Here is a 24,685-nt window from a genome sequence, read left to right as displayed (position 1 = left end):
CTAGCAATGGATCTCCACATCAGTGCGTCAAAGCCTCTTGTGAAAAGAAAAATGGCAGATCTGGAACAATAAAAATAAAATGTTACATAATGTCAGTACTTCCAAAACAAAATCGAAAGTTAAAAATAAATAAATGTTTAGATTCAGCACATTTCCAAATCTTTTTTTTTGCCATATGCATTTTTTGTGTTTTGGCCTATGCAAAGTTTTATTAAATGAGACACCAAGAGAGAAGACATGTTTGATAGAAAGGGCAAAAATTGTAACCAGGGATTCAAAATAAGAGCATGAAACATTTTAATGAGACAAAAAAATAACTCAAAAGGACAAGCAAATTTTCTTAACTAGGAGAGCAAAAATATATAAAAAAATGAATGAAAAATCTTTAAAAATCATTAAGTTGAAACACAATTAAACAAAAAAAGATCTCTAAATTTCAAAACCCCAAACAAATAGTTTAAAGTAAAAAAATATTACTTCCAATGTTAGCAGAAAGTAAATAACAAATATTACTATAACAGCTGATGTCTAGCTGCATCTCTCACAAGTGGGGCCTAATTCTGGGACGAGAACAGTGTAAAAGGTTAAACCTCATTAGTCAATATGTTCTACAGACTCAGGTAGATTATATTGTTTGAAGAGTTACTTTGTGCTGTTTGTGAATGCAAATGTTAAATCTTGTGTTTTAGGAAATCTTGCAGACACTTATATAACTTTAAGATTACTCCCTTAACTGTACAGTATTTTAATAGCAGTCTCTATGCGGTAGACAAAAAGGGGCTGTTGTGGAAATTGAGGTATATTACAGTGAACAAAATCTCTAATTTGAAAGTAATGCAAAACATGTTCTTGTGGTAAGTCGTGTTTTGCAGAGAGCTGTGAGAATGACGTCTAAGAATTACTTGTAGAAAGTCTCTGAGCATCTTAATAGTATTTATGGACCACAAATTAAATGCTGGGTATTTCAATACATTAATTGTTTCATAAGATTGCAAATGACAGTCATAGTCCCAGGTTAAAACATTGGCCATAATAATACAGCATTTTCAGTGGAGTTTGTCAATGTCAATTTATTTATGTAGCACATTTAAAACAACATAGGAATGCTGTGGCCAAAGTGCTTTACAATAATAGAAGAAAAGAAAACAAACAAATAACATAAATAGAAATAAAATATATGAACTTAAATGAAATGCATAATAAATAGAAGTAATGTTAAAGTATATAATCACAATGAGGAAACCATTAGTGTTACTGAAGGTCACAGAATACAAGTGAATAGATATGTGTCTTTAATCTTGTTTTGAACAGTTCGATTGTAGACGACTCCTTTATGTGATGAGGTATTCAGTTCCACAGGCGAGAGGCAGCAGCTGCAAAGGCCCTGTTCCCCGTAGTTTTACACTTGGTACGAGGGACAACAAGAGACAACTGACCAGAAGATCCAAACACTTTAGATGGCTGATGTAAAACACACAATTCAGATAAACAGGCAGGAGCAAGCCCATGTAAAGATTTAAAAACTAGCAACAAGATTTTAAAATCAGTTCAAAAACTGACAGGCAGACAGTGTAAAGAAGCTAAAATAGGAGAAACAGAGTCATACTTTCTTGCCCCAATCAGGAAGTGAGCGGCAGCATTCTGGACCGACTGTAACCTGTGTATCAGAGATGTGCTAATCCCAGAATACGGCAAGTTGCAGTAATTGAGGTGGGAAAAAATAAAAGCATGAGTAGCATTTTCAAGATCCCTAGAAGATAAAAAAGGCTTGATCTTACCTAATAGATGAAGCTGGAAAAAGCAACTCTTGACTACAGAAATTACTTGTTTCTCAAAAGAGAGGTTACTGTCAAAGATAACACCAAGATTGTGGACTTGAGGTTTGCAAAAGACAGAGAAAGAGCCGAGAAGTCCAAGACCAATTTGGGCTTTAGCTGATGGACCCACTATAAGCCCCTCCCTTTTATTTTGATTCAGATCAAGAAAATTATTAGCCGTCCAGGATCTTAGTTCAGACAGACAGTTGCGGAGTTGATTTATTGCAGAGTTGCAGACAGCAATATAAACCTGAGTATCATCAGCATATCAGTGAAAAGAAATGTTAAATTTCCTAAAAATAGATTTTTTTCTATAGCTAAGACAATTTGTGAATGAAGGTGCATGTAGGAGAACATACAAAGAGAAAAATACTAGATTGTCTTTCTATAGGATCAAATGTGAATGCAGACTTAATAGCATGTGATTTTTTCGTGCTGTGTATATCTTAGATTTGCCATTGTTTGTACCAAACTTTCCTTAATGTATAATGATAAAAAAAGTCTTCATAAAAATAATATGGAAGGACAAAAAAGAATAAAAGTAATCTCCAATCAAATAAACTGACAATAGCTTTATAATTTGTGTTGATTTATGAATAGTTGAGAATTACAGCTAACATACACTTAAGTAAAAGAAAATGATCATAGAGTCATGACCAAATACAGTAATGTAAATTAGTAAACATTATAAGAATAAATAATATTTCCTAAAGATTACAATGTTTTCAGGTAGGTAGGTAGATTGGTAGGTTGGTAGGTTGGTTGACTGACTCCCACATGGGATGGATGAGCATCCTGACCAGGAGAGGAGATAGTTCATTATCTGGATGGGAGGCTCCTAGAAGACAGACAGACATCCCGGCCAAGGAACAGAAAAGTGCCACACCCGGAAAGGACTTCTTGAAGAAAATTCCTTATCTGGGCGGCAAGCCCCAGGCAAATACACATGCATCCCAATCAGACATATTTCTAGGAACTTCCCTGGCCAGGAAGAAAGGGAAGGACATGGAAGAACTGTCTCTGGGGGGTGCTTATTCCCCCCAGTCAATAGATGGCAGCACCCATTTAGGAATCAGTAGGGAATGCCAGGAATTGTAGTCCGGCAGCGCAGACTTGCTAGAGTCCGAGGGTGATGCAAGAGGGTGCTGCAGGGAGATATACTCCCTGTTATGTTGGACTTCCATGTGATCTGAAAGTACTTCCAATGTGCAACAGTCCTGGCACCGGAAGTACTCCTGGGCCCTCAATAAAAGGGACCACTCTCCCTTGTCCAGGTGAGTCGGAGCAGGGAGGAAGTCGAGCAACACAGGATTAGAAGAGGACAGTGCGATGAAAAGAGGGAAGATGATTTGGAGGAGACATTTAGAGGAGAGATAATTGTGTTTTGTGCTTCAATCGTGAGGTATTGTGTAATAAGACACCACTTATTTGAACCTGGGACTGTCTTGGTGTGTTTGTGTTGGGGTTTGGGGATCTTTGCCCCCCCACCTTGCCTTCACGATAGATAGATAGATAGATAGATAGATAGATAGATAGATAGATAGATAGATAGATAGATAGATAGATAGATAGATAGATAGATAGATAGAACTTTATTAGTTCCCAGGGGATATTTGTTTTTTTGAAGAAGCTTTTACTAGAAATAAGTAGATAAATAGATATTTATATATGCACACATACTATTGTCTAAACACACCAGAATTAATAAAAAGCAAGAAAATATCGTTGTAAACTGTGTGAAGTTTTAAAATTTTAGGACAGGCATAACTCACCTTGTGTGACAGAATAGAAGAGCTCAGTATGTTCACGTTTGTCCAAAGAGGTATTGTGTTGTGGTTTAAGAGAATGTCCAATGATTATTGATGAGCAAGCAATGAGAAAAGAAAATGAAAAATGTAGCCAGGGCAGACTGAGGTCTAAACCAGGAGACTGATAATAACTGGCAACCAAGAACTGGAAGACAAGATAAGAATCGAAAGTCAAAAACAAAAGCAAAGTCATAACCAAACATAGCGGTAGGGCCTACTTAGAAATAAAGCTAACTATGCTACAAAGATTTTAAGAATGTTGTTTATCTACCAAAGGATTACGTATGCTGAAACGGCCACCATATTTATAGTGTCACTCCTTTGATATCAATACTGCTACAATCTTGATTACGCAAAACCATTCAGAATATATTGCACAAATATAAAACAAGAAGAAATAAAATTAAAATTAAAATGTATTAAAACAAATAAAAACTAAAATAAACATCATAAACAGAGTCCTATTAACAAAAACAAACCCTTAAAGGGAGCAAAAAAAACATAGTGGATGTCATTTAATTTCATGCCATTCCAGGACTATTCCTAGTTGAAAGAAACTTTAGATGATACAAATATTTTCTGAATGTCCCACCTGGAAATCATGAAACTAATGTCTTCACTGCACCAAAAATAAATGAACTGTCAAGCAAGTGCAGGTGACTCACGAAAGTGCAGGTATGAGGTTTGTGGCTGTGATCATATTTAAGACATTTTCAATTGGGGACAAAGTTTTTGTAGACATGGATTGCCATTCATGTTTGTAGATCCTTGCAGTGATATGTGTATAGGCAATATTCTGCTGTACCACTACCATAGCCATAATACATTTTACTTCGAAAGGATCTTTTAAATACACCAATTACTTAATAAATATTCTAAAGAAAAAAAGACAAGTACAAATTAAAAAAATAATTATATATACTACACAGAAACCAAAATGGCATGTATTAGAAGCAAATAAATAAAAATACATTTCTATGTTAGCAAATTGAGCTGCCATATTTTTATATCACAATTAATGCTGTTTACATATAAAGGCCACTCTTACCTCTCATTTACATACTCAAGACAGATAAGGCTCTTTGAACTTAATACAACTGAACATCATTACAGCCCTCAAATTACCTGTACACATCCCTGCTAAAGATATTTATTCCATCACACAGGAACACATTTGAGATCTCTGAGCCTATTGCTCAAACCACACTAAAATGTGCAATGGTTATCAATGCTTTCTGTTAGATATGCAATATGTCAGTAGAGTATTTCTTTTGGCATGCCTGAAACTCTTGTACCTTTTCATTGAATTTATTTTTGACATCACCGGCTATTTATATCCATATTCATATCTCATTTTGCCATGTCGTAAGTCATCCTGTCATCTTGCCGGGACGTTTTGCAATGATTTCCTCCATATAATGTGTGGCATTTCTAATATAATGATTCATTTTTTTTGTCTGCTGCAGTCATGGTTTCAGTGTGAAATCAGTTTTCATTAGAGCTATCCTTAATGAGTGTTTTACTTACTCTTGTGATGTTTGGGATTTTTTTTCAGGCAAGTGTGTAAATCATTTAAAACATTCTCAGCAAAAATTAAAGAGTCTGTTTTTTATTTAACTTTTACTTTAAATTATTAGTGTTCACATAATAGGCAGAAATACATCTTTTCAGCCAAGTAAATTATAAAGCAAAGGTAGAAAATTTTTAAATATATACATTAAATATAATACTGTTTCAACCATTAATTATGGGAGATCTTAGGGATTTAGTATGGTAGACTAATGGTAGCATATCATTAGTGGGAGTTTGTCGAAATGTCTTATGAAAACTAGAGCTTACCCGTTTTGATGTTGGGTTTTTACATGATGGTGTTAAAGATCACTGTTCATGCAAAAAAAATACATATACTGCATATTAACATTTTCATGAAGTATTAATGTCATTTTTACAGACGGAATGAAACAATCCATATTTCCATGATGAGTCTTGGCTCAGGTGATTTAAAATCAAAGGCAGGGCTGAACGGCAAGAGTGCTACAAAGGTAATGTCATTGTATGTTGCTGCCTAATTGCTATATCATTATTATTTTAAACAGAGCTATCCCAAAGATGATAATTTAAACTTCTATCTATCTATCTATCTATCTATCTATCTATCTATCTATCTATCTATCTATCTATCATAAATTATACTGTATACTGGTATCCAGGTCTGCATCACAAATGAGTTAGTGGTGGAAACTGAACATGCCTCCCTGTGGCTACCACTCCAGGTATTTATTCACCTAACTACACAGTATGGCTTGTAAGGATACACTAAGGTGAATTATACAGTATATTACCATAGCAATATCAACTGCATGGAATTTCGTTTTATGATGCTCCTACACATAAAACATCAATACTATCATTTAATAAATGTTGTAACAAACAGAAACAGGAACAGTTAAAGGTTTGGGGTACCGCGACGGGTTATTCCCATGCTGAAAAAAGGAAAAGAATTTTAGAGAAACCACATTTCAAAACGCTCTGTCTCTAACTTTCTGTTTTGTTCAGTGTAGAAATAGCCTTTACTTTTTGCATTTGTAGATGCATCTTGGCACAGACATTCACTAACTTGGGAAGGCTAGTTGTGTTAAAGGCAGAGCTGTAGTCAATAAAAAGGATCCACTTATATCAGCTTAGAAATTCTAGATGTTGAAGAATTTCATGATAACCCATGAATATGGCCTTCCCCAGTAAGCTCTTTGCCATGTAGATAAACTGAGGCATGTTTGACACTTCAGCAAAGTTAACGGTTGATATTATCTTTCATTCCTTATCTCGTACAGTGGACTTTCACATTATGCTGAGAGTTTCTTATTTTTTTAGAAGGGCATTTTTTGCTTATAGAGATTTTGTTTTATAGAGATTTTGATCCTTTAATTAGTGTTTAGTTTTGGAATCATTTCAAACTTCTTAGTATTAACCCCAGGTATGACTTGGGCTCAGAATAATAACAGTGAGAGTCAAAATTATGTCAATATTTGAATTAGTGGAGACAATTTATCCACAAAACATACTTCATATGTGCAGGATGATTTACAGGAATGTTTCAACCTGTTCGTCATCATGTTCAATACATGCACCATATGTGGCATATAAATTGTTCACAAAAATTGAACACAAGTATATAGATAGCAGTACCATTAGTGTTAACATAATTTTGACTTATCCTGCATGTAACTATGGTTAAGCCCGAGTCAGACTCGAGGTGAGGTGTAATAATCCGCTTTACAGGGTTAAACCTGAATAATGCTCCAAACAGTATTCTGCTGCCATCTAGTTGAAAAAAATAACATTATGTAGCAAAAAATATTAATATTATTATACTTTTTACCATCAGTATTCATGAGTGGGTGGAGCCTTCAACCAAAACACAATGACATGTAAATGAGAAGCTGTAAAGCTGAACCATTAGTTGAATCAAACGATAACGATAATAATGTGAATTGGTCACCAGATGTGAAGTTGCAGAAAGTGAAACTGTTGCATACTGCACTTTGGGACCAAATCACAATGATATACCTGCTGAATTCAGTCGCCTGTAGGTTCACTGTTATGCAAGTAAGTACACGGGAAAAATACAAATAATTGCAATCGACAACAAAAAATGTTAAGCCCCCTAAGCATGGTTCACAATCCAGGGAATGAAGGGAAATGTGGAAGTCACTAAGCCTTGTGCTGTGGTAGCCTACAATAACACAAGGGTCACATCGGTCATGTGGATCAGATACTGTCATTCTACCATTTCATGTGCAAGCTACAGAAAAAATATTGTGCACAAAGAACACACTTCTACTGTCCTGATTGTAGTATCGGGCTGTGTGTCACATGGAAGATGTGCACTAAATCTGCATCAGAACAGCAGTGGACACTAGACATCTGAATTTACATTGATATTTACTTGTTTCTGTTACATGTTACATTTTTCTTGTTGATATATATTCAGCTTTTACGGCTCATTATTCAGGGTTAAACATAACACTATAAAGGCTACAGGACTAAAATATTTCCATATCTTTGGGCATTTAAATTCTTTTGTTTTTATTTTGCTTTGTTTGTATACTGTTGCTAGTGTAGTTGTTACTCCAAACGTTATGAGACCTGATGTCATAATGGTATAAACGTCACCATTGTGCACTTCATAGTTGTCCACGAATCTGGAATCGAGCAAAGAATTTTCGTAATGTTAGTAATGTTTCTTTTCGCAAGAGCTAAAGATTTTTGCAGGTTTTTTGACTCAGTCTGCAGTTTGCGCTAGATTTCAGATCATCTATCTGTCACTCCTTGTTTTTAATCTGTGCCTGTCTTTTCCAACCCTGGCAGAAAGATTTGTAAATCTGTGTAAGAATAAATTCTCCTTGACCTCAACAAATTTTTGTGACTTTATCTTAAGGGTTTTAAAAGTCAAGGAATCTTGTGGTCACATTTGTTTTTGTGTTGAAAATGACATAACCATCTTAAACCTGCTTAATCTAATTCATCATCTCAGTGGCCTGGGAACTTAGTAGGAATCAACTCTGTACTTGGCACCAGTCCTTCGTTGGACCCACTCACTCAAATCCACACTTATATTCATAATGAACCAATTCAAATTTAACAATTAACCTAATATGCATGTCTTTGAGATATGGGATGAAAGTTGAAGGACCTGAAGAAGGAAACAAAACAAGTAAAGAGAAAACACAGTGAGAGAAGCCAAGCACAGAACTCCAGCACAGGACACTGGCTCAGTGAGGCAGCTGTAATATATATTATACTAGCAAAATACCCGCGGAGAAGTAGTGTGTTAAAGAAGTAATGAAAAAGAAAAGGAAACATTTTAAAAATAACGTAACATGATTGTCAATGTAATTGTTTTGTCACTGTTATGAGTGTTGCTGTCATATATATATATATATATATATATATATATATATATATATATATATATATATATATATATATATATACACACATATATCCACAGATATATACATATACATATCTACATATATATATATATATATATATATACACATACATATACACACATAGATACACACACATATATATACAGTATATACACACACATACATACATATATATACACACATACATATACATATATATATATATATACATACACACACACACACATATATACATATACATATCTACATATATATTAGATTAGATTAGATTAAACTATATTGTCATTACACATGTACAAGTACAAGGCAACGAAATGCAGTTTAGGTCTAACCAGAAGTGCAATTAGCAGAAAGTGCAGGATAAAGGTACTACTGTAAGTGCACCTAAAAGGGATATGTGCAGGGAGCGCAGTCCATATTAAATAGTATAGTGGTAATGGGAAGAGTATAGGGGTGTGTAAGGTATGGGCAGGTGTCAGTGGGGGGCAGAGTTCAATAAGGAGACAGCTCTGGGAAAGAAGCTGTTCCTCAGTCTGCTAGTTCTTGACGTTAGACACCTGAAGCGCCTACCAGAAGGCAGGAGAGAAAACAGTTTGTGGGCAGGGTAAGAGTAATCCTTAAGAATACTGTGTGCTCGACGCACACAGTGTTTCTTTTGAATGTCCTCAATGGTGGGAAGTGGAGTCCCTATAATATGCTGGGCAGTTTTCACCACCCGCTGCAGTGCCTTACGCTCAGCAACAGAGCAGCTTCCGTACCAAACTGTGACACAGTTGGTTAGAATGTTTTCTATTATGCAGCGATAGAAGTTCACCAGAGTAGTTGAAGACAGCTGATTCTTCTTAAGTGTTCTCAAGAAGAATAGGCGCTGGTGAGCCTTCTTGACCAGGCTAGAGGTGTTGGTGGACCAGGATAGGTTCTCAGAAATGTGGGTCCCCAGGAACTTAAAGGATGAAACAGGCTCAACAACCATTCCGTTGATGTGAATCAGTTCATGTGAACCTCATCTTCCATTCCCGAAGTCCACAATGAGCTCCTTCGTCTTATTGATGTTAAGGAGCAGATTGTTGTCCATGCACCAAGTGGCCAGGTGCTTGATCTCCTCCCTGTAGGTAGACTCGTCGTTGTTGCTGATGAGGCCGATTACCGTAGTATCGTCTGCAAACTTGATGATGTTGTTAGATCCATACACAGGCCTGCAATCGTGGGTGAAGAGGGAGTAAAGGAAGGGGCTCAGCACACAGCCCTGTGGTACTCCAGTGTTAAGCATGACGGTAGTGGAGCAGATGTGGCCTGACCTAACATGCTGGGGTCTGTTGGTCAAAAAGACCATAATCCAATTACAAAGTGAGGTGTTAATATCCAGATCTCTAAGTTTGGTAATTAACTTAGAGGGTAAAACAGTATTAAATGCTGAGCTAAAATCAACAAACAACAGTCTTGCATAGGTGTTTGTATTGTCCAAGTGTGTGAGTACAGAGTGCAGCGCTATGGAGACTGCATCATCTGTGCTCCTGTTGGCACGGTAAGCAAACTGGTGTGGATCTAGTGAGGATTGAAAAGAGTCCTTTAGGTGTGTCAGGACCAACCGCTCAAAGCACTTCATAATGATGGATATGAGTGCTACGGGGCGGTAGTCATTCAGGCACGTTGGGCTAAAGTGTTTCGGCACTGGCACAATTGAGGTAGATTTAAAGCACGCTGGTACAGCTGCTTGGGCAAGGGACATATTAAAAATGTCTGTGAATACCCCAGCGAGCTGCTCTGCACATGCCCTCAGTACGCGCCCAGGGATACCGTCTGGTCCAGCAGCCTTGTGCACGTTGATCCGGCTCAGTACTATGTAGACGTCAGATGAGGTAAGTGTGATGGGTGAGTGGTCGGGTGAGGAGGCGATCTTGGTGACATTTTCTTTATTGTCTTTCTCAAAGCGAGCATAAAAATCATTAAGCTCATTTAGAAAGAAGACATCAGTAGCTACAGGGGTGGGGTGACTAGGTTTGTAGTTGCTGATGGCCTGGATGCCCTGCCACATGCGCCGAGGGTCAGAGTTTGAAAAGTGCTCCTCTAGCTTTAGTTTGTAGCAGTGTTTGGCCTTTTTGATGCCCCTCTTCAGATTAGCCCTGGAAGTGCTGTAGGCCTGTGCATCACCTGATCTGAAGGCAGTGTTGCGTGCCTTCAGTAGGAGACGCACCTCCTTGTTTATCCATGACTTCTGATTTGGGTATGTGGTGATCTGCTTCTGGGTTGTGACACTGTCTATGGTAGTATTGATGTAATCCAGAACAGAGGAAGTATAGCTGTCTATGTTCGTGTGAGAGCCACAGGTAGCCTGAGTAGCAAACACACCCCAGTCCGTGTGTAGAAACCTGTCCTGGAGTGTGAAGTCTACCCCCGCTGGCCACACTTTGATGGTCTTCACTGATGGCTGCACACGGTTGATGAGGGGTGAGTATTTAGGAGTAAGGAACAAAGAAAGGAGGTCTGATTGTCCCAAGTGGGGAAGGGGGTCCACATTATAGGCTTCAGCCATGTTTGTGTATACATGGTCTAAAGTTTTATTTCCTCTGGTGTGACAGAAAATGTTCTGGTGAAATTTAGGGAGTACTGTCTTTAAGTTGGAAAGTCCCCCGCAACAATAAAAGCAGCCTCCGGGTGAACAGTTTGTTGTTTGCTGATGGCCGCATGAAGTTCGTTCATAGCAAGCTTGGCATCAGCGTCAGGAGGAATGTAAACAGCAGTTATAATGGTGGAGGTGAACTCCCGTGGCAGATAAAACGGTCTACACTTAACCATGAGAAACTCTAGGTTAGCTGAGCAGTGTCTCCCAGTAATAACAGAGTTCGTACACCAAGCATTATTAACATAAATGCACAATCCTCCGCCTCTTGTCTTACCGGATTCATCCACCGTTCTGTCTGCCCGGAATGTGTGGTGCTCAGCTAGAGCAATAGCATTGTCCGAAATATCGCTGTTCAGCCATGTTTCAGTGAAAATCATAACATTGCAGTTCCAGAGTCTCTTACTGTGGTTAATGCGAAGTCGAATCTCATCCATTTTGTTCATCAGCGACCGCACATTGGCGAGGAAAATGCTGGGTAAAGAGAGCCGATGTGGTGTTAGCCTTAGCTTAGCTCTTAGTCCTCCGCACTTCCCCCGTCTTTGTTTACGGTCTCGACGGCGCCTTCGAGCCTTCGGCTGGATAGGACGCACAGCCTCGGATGTTCTGACGATCTCAGGAACGAGTCGAACATTATCAATAAAACTGTCGGGACTGTACAGACCAATATCCAAAAGCTCCTGTCGGGTGTACGATGTAAAAGCACTACTGTTCTGCACGAACAGACCCGAGAAGAGCAAGTAAAATACTGCAAAACTGCAGAAACTGGAGAGACACTGAGCCTTGCGATATGTATGCGCCGCCATAGGATCTAAAGAGATATACACATATATATATACATATCTACATATATATATATATATATATATATATATATATATATACAAATCTACATATATATACATATCTACACATATATATATATATATATACACATACATATATATATATATATATATATACATATCTACATATATATATATATATTGTGGACGCTGGCCCGGACACAGACAGACAACATAGTTCACCCAACACACTGTTTATTTACACTATATACAAATTTACCGTGCACTCCAATCCCCAGTGCCTCCAGCACCGCTCCCCCAAAGTCCAGGCCTTACAGTCAAACAATGCCTTTCTGGCCGCCTCCAGTCCTCTCTCCAGCTCCGTCCTTCCACCCGACTTCCACCCATAACTGGAGGGAGGCGGCCCCTTTTATAGGAACCCGGATGGGCTCCAGCTGCTTCCCGGCAATCAGTCCTAGCCACACCCCAGTGTGGCGGAAGTGCTGGGCTCCAGGGTTCCTCAGGCACCTGGGCGCCGCCTGGCAGTGGCCACGGGCCCCTACAGGGTTGGGCTTCCAAGCCCTCTACCCGTGGCCCCCAACATAACCAGGACAGACGCCCCCTCGCGGTCTGGAGGAGGCACAAGCCCTCCTCTGGTCCTCCTGGGTGTCCCGGCCGGGGCAGACCACACAGGATATTCCGGAATCGGGGCACCGCCTGGCGGTGGCCACGGGTCCCTACAGGGCTGGGCTTCCAAGCCCTGTACCCGAGGCCCCCAACATAACCAGGACGGACGCCCCCTCGCAGTCTGGAGGAGGCACAAGCCCTCCTCTGCCCGGCCGGGGACCACAATATATATATATATATATACATACATACATACATAATATATACATACACACATACATACATATATATATATATACACACGTACATACATAATGTATGCAAAATACCCGTGCTTCCCAGCGGAGAATTAGTGTGCTAAAGAAGTTATGAAAAAGAAAAGGAAACATTTTAAAAATAATGTAACATGATTGTCAATGTAATAGTATTGTCACTGTTATGAGTGTTGCTGTCATCAAGGATTTGATTATCATTATCTCTTTCAATCAGGGTCGTATTTGGAGGACGTGTTGTGTTCAAGTTACATTCCGTGTTTGTCAACCATTGTAAAGATAACAGGTTTCATTCATCGAAGTGTTCACTACCCAAATCGGTACTCATGAATCTAAGATGTTTAACAGGCATTCCTGGTACTAAGTTGTGGATTTGCCTGCGAATATTTAGCGGTAGCATGTCTATGAACTTAATTTAACCTTTCCCAGTCCTGCAAAGTCAGTTCACGTGAGCCACTCGGAGTACATGCATCAAAGCTTTTCAGCTGTTCTTGTACTATCTTGTGCGATCTCGCGATGTCCACAGCTTTATTTAATGTTAGCTCAGACCTGGCATACCAGCAATTTTAACTCTGTTACAAACTGATCAAAAGTCTCGTCTCGTATACCCTGCGTCTTCTCATTAAACATGTATCTCGCGAATATCGTATTCGTCATAGGCATGACAAACGCCAGCGGCAGCCTGTCTATGAACTTAATTTAAACTTTAGGTTTACACCATGCTTTGTTTCCGAAGTAGCTGCACTTATGAATATGCTTGTATGCGTCACTCGCTTCATATTCTTTTGCTGCCCGCTTTACACTTTTCTTTCCTATTGATACGTGTACAAAGGCTTGTTCAGTGTCAGAGGGTTTCCACAGTAGCTGCACTTATGAATATGCTAAGCACAGTCCTTCACCCGCGAATATTTACCTTATATGGGCAGGCACTCAATTTATGTGGGAGGTGTTATGATGCGGGACGCAACTCCGCCTCACACGGTGACCGAGCTGCAGGCTATGGCCGTATATATGGACGAAAGTAGGTTCCAGTTATGACCGTTACGTGTAGAATTTCGAAATGAAACCAGCCTAACGTTTGTAAGTAAGCTGTAAGGAATGAACCTGCCAAATTTCAGCCTTCTACCTACGCAGGAAGTTGGAGAATTAGTGATGAGTCAGTCAGTGAGGGCTTTGCCTTTTATTATTATAGATTAAAGAGCTTTCAGATAAAGTCTCAAGGTGCTATGTACCCAACTACATTGCTGTTTGTGTTGATAATGGTGAGTTTCTATTTCACACAATCTCTGACGTCAGTATTAACTATATAGAATGCTATTCTCCCAGTTAAAAAATACTTTAAGGGAAAATTTCTAATTTTTTCATTTTAATTTTAACACAGCTTATAAAATGCCAGCATAAATGATGTTATACAAATAAAGGCTAACTGACCTGTTATTTGAATATGTTTCAGTAGAATTCACACTTTTAGATGTCTGTACATCATTAAGATTATTGGGCAACATTTTAGTTTAGGTACTGCCAAAATGCATTTTTGCACTACCTAAACAAGTGTTACCAATTATTGTGATGTACATCTTGTAGTTCTTTACAAAATCCCACACTGACTAAAATTTTCTGCACTCAAATGAGCTGCTGTGATCGAAAGAGAGGTTTGAGAAATGTAACAAATCCTGGAATTGTGTTAAAGACAATTTTTTTGATTTTTGTTTTTTTCAGTTTTCAAACACCAGTATGGACACTCTGGCAATGACAGCAGTGGCGCTGCAAGATCATATCTCAAGGAGTGTCCAGCTGTCCTTTACAGATCCTTCAAAAAGGAATCTCAGAAATACAAGAGATAAGAAGAATTTCAGAGATTGTCAAGTAAAGCCTAGAGTGGACAGCGGACTGAAAATAAAAACTGTGACTAAGAACAGAGATGACACACAGGAGGAAGAATATGTTCTTGATCCAAATCCCCCACGTTTAACTTTAGGTACTATATTAAATTGAGAAGTTAAAAAGTCTGTCTGCTTGTTCTTTTATATGACTGATTAAAACTAAGAAAAGTTCATAAACTATAATGGGAACACTTACTTTTAAAAGTAACTTAATTACATTACTTATTACTTATAAAAAAAAGTAAATAAAGATGTTAAAAGGTTACTTATTACAAAATGTAATGTGTTACAAACAGTGTGTGCTTTTGTGTTTTGCAGCCAGCATTGAAATTAAATTTTAAACCCATGAACCTTCAAGATACTGACCATAAACATTGTCAAATTTGATCATTTTCCTGTGTTTACACATACTGTAGCTCCCCAGAAAGATATATGCTCCATAGGTTTGGGGGGGCAGTCTTAGGGGGCAGAAATACCAGGACAAGCCAGGTATATAGTAAAACCCCTGAGCAGAGGGAGGGGCACACAGACAAAGCACTTAGAGAGCACTTTGATTACATCTCCTTGTCTTACATCCCCCTGGTGCTGCTGACATGATCACTGGCTCCTTGTGACCTTAAACTGAATGGATTAAATTTACCCCTTAGCACATAGTACTAGGTTATTGTACCATGTTAGCCATTATGAATGTAGTGAGGTGTCAAGCAAAATGACACCTTTTATTGGCTAACTAAAAAGATTATAAAGTATTACCTTTTTACTTTTGTGAAATAACAAGTTAATTTTATTATTTTCAGAGTTCTGTTAATAATCTTCTGTAGTACCACGCATCTGTGTGTAATCTGATTACAAACACACGCTACTTGTAATGAGTTACCCCGACACTGGCTATTAGTTAGCTGGCAGTTTAGCCTCAGTGTTTTTTGTTTTTTTTTTCTTTTGTAACAAATTTTTTATTGATATCAAAAACAAAAAAGTGTTGATGAATAAAACTGGCAAGTTTCAATATATGTACAGTTTCGCAAAACTGGTAGTAAAATGTGCCTCATAGGCCATTTCGCAAGTGTAAAGTGCAAAACTCACTAAAAGGTTTTGAGTTTTTTTTGGGTGGTGGAAAACAAGAAAACTTTCTCCTTAAACCCTTATTCGCCTTTCATTTACTATTACAACTGCAGCACGTTTTATGAAAATGTGACGCGATGCCTATTTTCAATATGAAGACATACTAAAACGCACCATCGAGCACCTTACTGTGTTTTCTCCACAGGAAAACTAACTACACAGGAAGTTGCTGCTGTCAAACCTCCCCTCACATCTGCACCCTCACTTAACAGCTGCCTTGTGTTTTTTTTTCTCTAGAAATCTTTAAAAATTTAAACGGTAACACTTTAGGTATTACAAAAATACATATATTCCTTATTTACTGTGTAAAAAGGAGACAAAGCAAAGAGAAAGAATATATAATACAATATAAATAGTATCATTTGAAAGAATGCACAATAATGCAATAGACATTAGTTTGTGGGGCCACCTTTCCAGATGCGAGTTCAAATGAGAGCTGAGAACAACATGGCCGCTTCCCTGGTTTAACAGTCACTTGGCAGGAAGGGGCGGGTCCAAGAGGGTGGACAACAGAAGTGATGTCAGCGATGGAGTGGCTGTCAATCTTCCGTTCTGCAGAGGGAAGAAGAGAGAAGGCATTAGACCACAGCGCTAACCCCTTGTTTGTTGGGTAATTACCATCACCAGAGCATTTAAGCTGTCTTCCATGTGCATGCACGTGACAACTTCTATGTAACAAGATCTTAATAAAGGCTTCTTTCAGTCTTAATTAGACCTACACCTTGCCTGATGAAGGGCCTTATCTGCCTCGAAAGCTTGCATCTGTAATGTATTTAGTTAGCCAATAAAAGGTGTCATTTCACCCTACTTTCTCCTGTATCAATGTATGGCTAACACGGTACAACGCTCTACTTTTACAAAGCATCAGTAAAGTGGTTAGCAGCATATGAGTAATAGATTCATTTTTGCAGTATCTAAACTAAAGTGTTACCCTTTTAAAAACTAAACAATTAATATACTAAATGACAAGCTGATGCATGCAGATTTAATACGTGGAAACGCTTCCAGACAGGAATGGGACAAATTTCATTGGAAATAAAACATAATTTATTTCAAACTTTTTTACACAAATGGTTTCACTCATTCTTTTATAACTAAACATTCAGTGTGCAATGATGTCAGTGGATCATCAAAGCACATGAAGTGTACAAATTAATGACATGGGTGTATAATACCATGTATTCCAAGGAGACGCTCCATTAACCAGCTGATTAATGTAGCGCATAAGTGTCATGTATGATGTCGGAGCTGTGTGATAGAACATATCTAAAACCCTAACTTATAAATGCATTTTTGAGATCACAACAGAAAATGATTTTGGTAGCTCTAAATGGGCTCCATGTTGCTGAGTTGGGGTGGATCTATGCTCGTCAGAGGCTGTGGACTGGTGCTAAGTAAACTGCTCACTGGCATTAGACATGCAAATGTGATATAGGTTTAAAATCTTTCCCCATCCATCTTTTCAGCTCAAAGGATGGGCCTTGTGGAAGCCCCGGCAATGCCCCTCACTGCAGACGAGTGGTACAAGGTCAAGGAGAGGTCTATCCGAGAAGGAGACTTGTCTCAGCCATGTGCCATTTGTAAAGAGGACTTGGGTCTACAACAACAGGTACCAGGTTTACATTTCACAGCCCTGAATGTGTAGTTGAGGATTGTATAGTCAGGTTGTGGTATGGCATAATTAAAAAATATAATTATCATTTATTCATTTTTCCAAAACCAGTTTTTTAATTAAAGCATTGGCCAGTGCATATTCTGACATGTCTGAGCACAGTGCAGGAATGAGCTCTGGATGAGGTGGCAGCTCATACCAAGGCACACTTATAGTCACTCACATCGGGAAAGTTATGAAACACCAATGTACATAATGAGCTTGTCTTTGGCATATGACATAAAATCATGATGTCATAACTTTATTTTGTAATCTCCAAAGTCATTCTGAATAACTCATTTGTGGTTTACTTTGTTTTCTTTTTTAATTAAAAGTGTTTATGTTTCTGATGCTATCACAACTGAATTTGGGATGAGAGTTATGCTACTATTACGCCATTTCATGTCCCAATGCTGTTTTTGCTAACAAGGCCTTGTTTTAGGTTATGAAATCATTTCCATAATAATTTTGTTGCATTAATCCCCATTGTCCAAGCTTTAGACAACTTTTGGTGCAAATTAACCAGTTCCAGCTAAGGATTTTAAGGTTACAGATTTTTCTTGTTTTGTACTTTTTAAACTATGGCTGTGTGTATTGTGTATTGTGTGACATTGCCACACAACTGAAATGAAACACATAGGCAAATGAAAATGTCTTTCATTGAAAGCAGGGTTTGTCAAAATCCGTATAACATGACAAACAGTCTTCACTTTGGCAGAAATGCGTTCACCATCTGCATAATGGAGTGAAATTGAAGGTTGTCGGTGCACAACATGGACACTGATGTACCAGAAAGTGTTTCACACACCCTTAATTTAGTTGGTTGCATCATTGGACAAGTATGGTCAATCACAACATTGTTTTCTAGAAGCACCATTGCAGTCACAGACTTATTTTCAAATCAAACTCTACTGAGACCACTGACTTATCATTGTATTGGAACTGTTCTCATGATCTATCTGTCAAATGGTATAGTGAACAGCAGGTTGCAGTTAGTGAAGATGAGTGTTCATGACATCACTACACATAACAGTATGACTGATACTGATTCAGAAATAATGGCTTCTTACTGCAAGGAGGAACTATGAATCCTGCTTTGCTTTTATCAGCAGTTCTCCAGCATGGCGGAGAGACAAAGCGGCCAAATGCTTACTTTTATGGTCAAATCACATGTCTATTCCTGCTATGTGTGTTCCCACTGAGTAGAGAATATTGCTGCAGGGGATATTGTCACAGCAGAGAGGCCTCAGCGTCATGCACACTGTTGATATTTGCATTTTTCTTAAAAGGAAAAGTAGATCCAGTCATTCAAGCAGAAAATAAAAAGACAGCTATTTTTGGGGAAATGAATGATGTTAACTCAGAAAATTAAAATTAACATGGAATTGCTTTGCACTGCAGTAACTTTATATTATTGGTTTATGGAGTCATTATTGTCATGCGTACAAAGTATAGTGAAAATCCTAACTGCATGTGCTAATTAACATGCAACACATTTTGTGTTACTGTGGTGCCAAACATTTATGTTAATAATTAAGATAGTTTTTAATGAAAAAGAAAAAGCTTACAGAAATGTATTAAAACTAACATTGCATTGTGAGCTAAGTGTATAGTCTCATGCCTGCTAGCCACTATGCCGGCTGACATGTCACTAATACAATGAAATTCTTATATGCTGCTCTTATTTAAAATTATAGGAACTCAGTGTGGAAAGCTTGTTCACAAAATTGATAAATAAATATAAAAAGAGATGGCTACTCTGCAATGTCCCAAAAACATAAAAATATATAAAAAAAAGGCAAAACAACACAAAGCAATGTGTGACAATAGCTGAGCAATTAATATGAGGTATATTTAAGTTAATTAAACAATTTTCCAACATGTGGTGATTGATGTATCCATCGATGGATTAATTAGCCTGCTTAACCCAGCTCAGGGTTATGGGGGTCAGAACCTATGCCACCACAATTTGGTGCAAGGCAGGACCAAGTCCTGGTCATTGCAGGGCCTAGTCAAACAATTCAACTCCACTCATTTTTGTATAGTACTCTTCACTGAATGCAGGCTCAGAGTGTTGTGACAAGTTCACAGGTAAATATGAATACAATCTTTACAAATTACCATAAGGTGTACACATAAAGACAGAGATTTGTATCAACAGACAGGAAACAAAGTGGTTTGAGACTAATTACCATAAATGAACACTAACAATATCTGTTGAACTATGGTCATTTGACAGCTATGGAGAGGAAAAGAAAAACTCCAGTTAAACCACCCACATCCACATTATAAATATCGAAGTCCATCATTGTTATTTATTCTAATTTGTACATTTTTGGAATGTGGAAAAAAGCTATAATACCAATAGAAAAACCCATAATCATTATTTGGACCAGCATTTGAGTCCAACACCCTGGAGGGGTGAAGCGGTGGTGCTAACTACTATGTGCCACTTATGCTTTGTAGTTTTTAATGTAAAACTAACTTAACATAAAATAGTATCACTTGTAAATTCTTAACTACATATATCTTTCCTGTTTTACCTTACTTTCTCAATATTGTGATCTCCAGTCAAACAAAGCTCAAAACGGTACCATAAACACAAAATCTGGCTTATACTTCCAGGTGGGCCTGAACAATACCAGGTAGGCTTCAAAAACACTAAGCTAGGGCAGCTCTCAAAACTTAAGAATCAGGCTTGTGGCCTGCAAACCAAAGAAAGGAGGCAAAGGTTATAAATCATGAAAGGGAGAGGGGACAGACCAGGCAGACCCAAACGTAAAATGAGGGTCTGCTGGGAACGTCTGGTGGAGGAACCGGTCAGAAAGATCTTTAACTGCCACCTCTGGCAAAACTTCAATCTCATTCCGAGGGAGGCGAAGGACATTGAGCCTGACTGGGCCATGTTCCGAGACTCCATTGTCGAAGCAGCAGAACGGAGCTGTGGCCACAAGGTTGTCAGTGCCTCTCATGGGGGCAATCCACGAACCCGGTGGTGGACACCTAAGGTTCGAGAGGCTGTCAAGCTGAAGAAAGAGTCCTATTGGGCCTGTTTGACCAGTGGGACTCTAGAGGCAGCTGAGGGGTACCGGCGGGCCAAACGTGTGGTGGCATCGGCTGTTGCAGAGGCAAAAACTCAGGCATGGGAGGAGTTTGGGGAAGAAATGGATAATGACTTTCGGTTGGCTCCGAGAAGGTTGTGGCAAACCATCAGGTGCCTCAGGAGGGGAAGCGGTGCTCCACCAACACCGTGTACAGTGAAAATAGGGCCCTGCAGACGATATTGACCGGTGGAAGGAATACTTCCAGGATCTTCTCAATCCCACCAGCATGTCTTCCTTAGAGGAAGCAGAGCTGGAGGACTCCGGGGGGTTTGGCGGCCTTCCATAACAGGAGCAGAGGTCGCTGAGATAGTTAAAAAGCTCCGAGGTAGAGAGGCCCCTGGGGTGGACGAGGTTCACCCTGGGTTCCTCAAGGCTCTGGATGTTGTGGGGCTGTCCAGGTTGACACATCTCTGCAACATTGCATGGACATCGGGGGCAGCGCCTCTGGATTGGCAAACCGGGGTGGTGGTTCCCCTTTTTAAGAAGGGTGACCGGAGGATGTGCTCCAACTATAGGGGATCACACTCCTCAGCCTCCCCGGTAAGGTCTATTCAGGGGTGCTGGAGAAGAGAGTTCGGTCGATGGTCGAATCTTGGATTCAAGAGGAACAATGCGGATTCCGTCCCGGCCGTGGAACACTGGACCAGCTCTACACCCTGGCCAGGATCTGGGAGGGGGCATGGGAGTTTGCCCAACCAGTCCATATGTGTTTTGTGGATTTGGAGAAGGTATTCGACCGTGTCCCTTGAAGCATCCTGTGGGGTGTGCTCCAAGAGTACGGGGTACAACGTTCGTCATTACGAGCCATTCAGTCCCTGTACAGGAGAAGCAAGAGCTTGGTCCACATTGCCAGTAATAAGTCGGACTTGTTTCCTGTTGAGGTAGGACTCCGCCAGGGCTGCCCTTTGTCACCGATTCAGTTCATAAGTTATATGGATAGAATATCCAGGCGCAGCCAAGGAGCGGAGGGTGTCTGGTTTGGTGACCTCAGAATCTCGTCTCTGCTATTTGTGGATGACGTGGTTCTGTTGGCTTCATCGGACAGTGACCTCCAGCTCTCACTGGAGCGGTTCGCAGCCGAGTGTGAAGCGGTGGGGATGAGAGTCAGCACCTCTAAATCCGAGGCCATGGTTCTCAGCCGGAAAAGGGTGGAATGCTCTCTCCGGGTTTGGAACACATTACTGCCTCAAGTGGAGGAGTTCAAGTATCTCGGGGTCTGGTTCACGAGTGAGGAAAGAATGGAGCGGGAGGTTGACAGACGTATTGGTGCGGCATCCGCAGTAATGCGGGCTCCGTCGTGGTGAAGAGAGAGCTGAGCCAAAAGGCGAGGCTGTCAATTTGCCAGTCGATCTACGTTCCTACCCTCACCTATGGCCACATGCTTTGGGTAGTGACCGAAAGAGCAAGATCGCAGATACAAGCAGCCAAAATGAGTTTTCTCCGCAGAGTGGCTGGACTTTCCCTTAGAGATAGGATGAGGAGTTTAGTTATCTGGGAGAGACTCGGAGTAGAGTCGCTGATCCTCCGCATTGAGAGGAGTCAGTCGAGGTGGTCCGGGTATCTTATTAGGATGCCCCCTGGACGCCTCCCTGGGGGGATGTTCTTGGCATGCCATGGGGCAGACCCAGGACATGCTGGAGGGATTATATCTCCCAGCTGGCCTGGGAATGCCTTGGGGTCCTCCCAGAGGAACAGGAAGAGGTGGCCGGGGAGATGGAGGTCTGGGCTTCCCTGCTTAGGCTGCTGCCCCCGCGACCCAACCTCGGATAAGAGGAGGATAATAGATGGATGGATGGATGGGAGAGGGAATCCCCTAACCCAAAACAATGAAAAATAAAATTATTATGCTAGAAGCATTAGCAGGAATATTATTAAAAGTAACTCAGAGAAAAGATGTAGTCATAAATCAATAAAAAGTTGTAAACTGAGAGATCAATAGCACTGTAATCAAAGCCCAATCGAAAGTTAAAAAATATTTTAAAATTTTTTATTTATAAATGCACTAAAAAGCAAAAAAATATTTTTTCTTTAACCACAATTTTCGTGATTATATATATATGACTAAATAAAATCATGGAGCGCAGATAAATTATTTGATTCAAACAATTTTTGAAACTTGTTTGGCATGGTGGGGAATTACATTGTTGTTGTTGCTTTTATATCTTATAATGATTTAATTGATTTAATTGATTGAATTAATTAATTTATGTGTGTGTTTGCTGTGAAAAAAATATTGACGAAAGAACAGTAAGCTTATGGCAATACTTCCTCACTGTGATCATCAAGGCTAGTCCTTCACAAAAAGTAAACAAGTAAAGTCGGCACACGTATTTACCCACTCCACTTACTAAAATCAATCAATCAATCAATCAATCAACATTTATTTATATAGCACATATTCATACAAAAAAAATGTAGCTCAAAGTGCTTTACAAAATGAATAGAAAAATAGAAGACACAATAAAAAATAAACATAAGTCAACATTAATTAACATAGAATAAGAGTAAGGTCCGATGGCCTGGGTGGACAGAAAAAAAAAAAACTCCAAAGGCTGGAGAAAAAAATAAAATCTGTAGGGGTTCCAGACCACGAGACCGCCCAGTCCCCTCTGGGCAAAGTGGGGGCAATCCAATGTGTCTCTTACTTGTATGATCCTACAGTATATCTCACTATATTCTCTCTCTGTCATTGTTGTGTGTGCATTAATTGGAATCGCATAACCATTAATTACTGCAAAAGTTGTACATAATTGCATGGGTTTTGAGGGATTATTGTATTATCATCGATACTGAACACGTATGCATAATTTGAAGAAATTCGCATTGCCAAAAGTGGATTTAAAATCAGTTGTAAGATTTGAACAGACAGAGGAATCAAGTTAAATAAAATTGTTTAAAAATCAAAGTCAAAATGTCAAGTTTGAGTCATATCCAGAAAATTGGGTTTAAGCAGAAAAATGATTGACAAAAGGGTGTTTTGAATCTACAAACTCAGATGAGGAAATGGCCCAGAATGGTAATCGGCAGCTTGCGACATCCGAGGACACACCAAACTGACAACACAGAGCTGACCTAATGATGCAATGGCAAAACTGGTCACGATGTAAATAACCACAATGATGGTGAAAAGACACAAAGAAACAAACAACACTGAAAATAAGCCTCTGACCACAAAGCTGGTGTCATATTCTTAATCATATGACGGACAACTATGGCCATTACCTTGCTGGGACACCAGCTGGATGGAAGGACCGGGGGAGATAGCATCCACAAGGCACCACCTTCCCTGGGGCAACAGTGAGCAGTCCTCCTGGGAGGCTGTGGCACAGGGTATGGTGGGAGTTGGAGTTTGGCACAGCCCAGTTCAGTTCCATGAGGGCCACCAGCAGGAGCTGTAGAACCCTACTTTGGGTGTTCATCACACCTGGGGGTGATTCCAGTTAACCCTCATGAGCCACCTGTAGCACTCCCAGGTGTAACATAAAAGGAGCTTCTTCACTCCATTTGGGAAACCAGAGTCAGGAGGAAGAGGGATGGAGCTTGACTGTGGAGGCGTGGAGATCGGAAAGGAGAAGAAAATGAACTGTGTATTGGTGCATTGTACTGTGCTGCTGTGGGAAACGAGGGAAAAGTGCTTCCCCACTTGTAAATAAATGTGTGCTGTGCTGGATCTTGTGTCTCTGCCTGTCCGAGTTGGGGTTGGAGCAGCTGAAGCACCCTTGGATTTCACAATCAGACTCTAAGAAAAACAACCTAAAACAAGTCCTCAGACTCAATAAAACACAAAGTGAACCACAGAAAAAAAATGAAATAACCCTAATCACAAGAAAAATATTAATCAAGTTCGTTCAAAAAAGATTTCATAAAACAAAGCAAGAGCAAAAATCAAAAAAAGGTTAGGAGTTAGCAAAATGTTGCTTAAGAGGCAATCTGAAATGAACAATATCAAGTCTATAACCAAAAACAGCAACAGCCAAAGACAAGAACAATTTTCAAAATTGAAAGATTAAAAAATCAAGCACAGAACCAAAGGAAAAACAA

The 24,685-nt window shown here is 39.4% G+C and overlaps 1 protein-coding gene across 2 annotated transcripts in view; it reads left to right on the top strand.

Moving 5' to 3' along the window:
* rnf32 (ring finger protein 32) overlaps positions 1-24,685 on the top strand; it is a 56,197-nt gene that overhangs the window by 7,664 nt on the left and 23,848 nt on the right. For both annotated transcript variants that reach the window (XM_039753621.1, XM_039753620.1), the window contains 3 exons: positions 5,577-5,667; positions 14,604-14,862; positions 17,356-17,498. In XM_039753621.1, coding sequence (XP_039609555.1) covers positions 5,602-5,667; positions 14,604-14,862; positions 17,356-17,498 — 468 coding nt within the window. In that variant the 5' untranslated portion in view covers positions 5,577-5,601. The remainder of the gene's footprint in view (positions 1-5,576; positions 5,668-14,603; positions 14,863-17,355; positions 17,499-24,685) is intronic.

Source organism: Polypterus senegalus, chromosome 5, assembly GCF_016835505.1.
Source record: "Polypterus senegalus isolate Bchr_013 chromosome 5, ASM1683550v1, whole genome shotgun sequence".
NCBI lineage: Eukaryota > Metazoa > Chordata > Cladistia > Polypteriformes > Polypteridae > Polypterus > Polypterus senegalus.
This window is presented reverse-complemented; position numbering and strand designations above follow the sequence as displayed.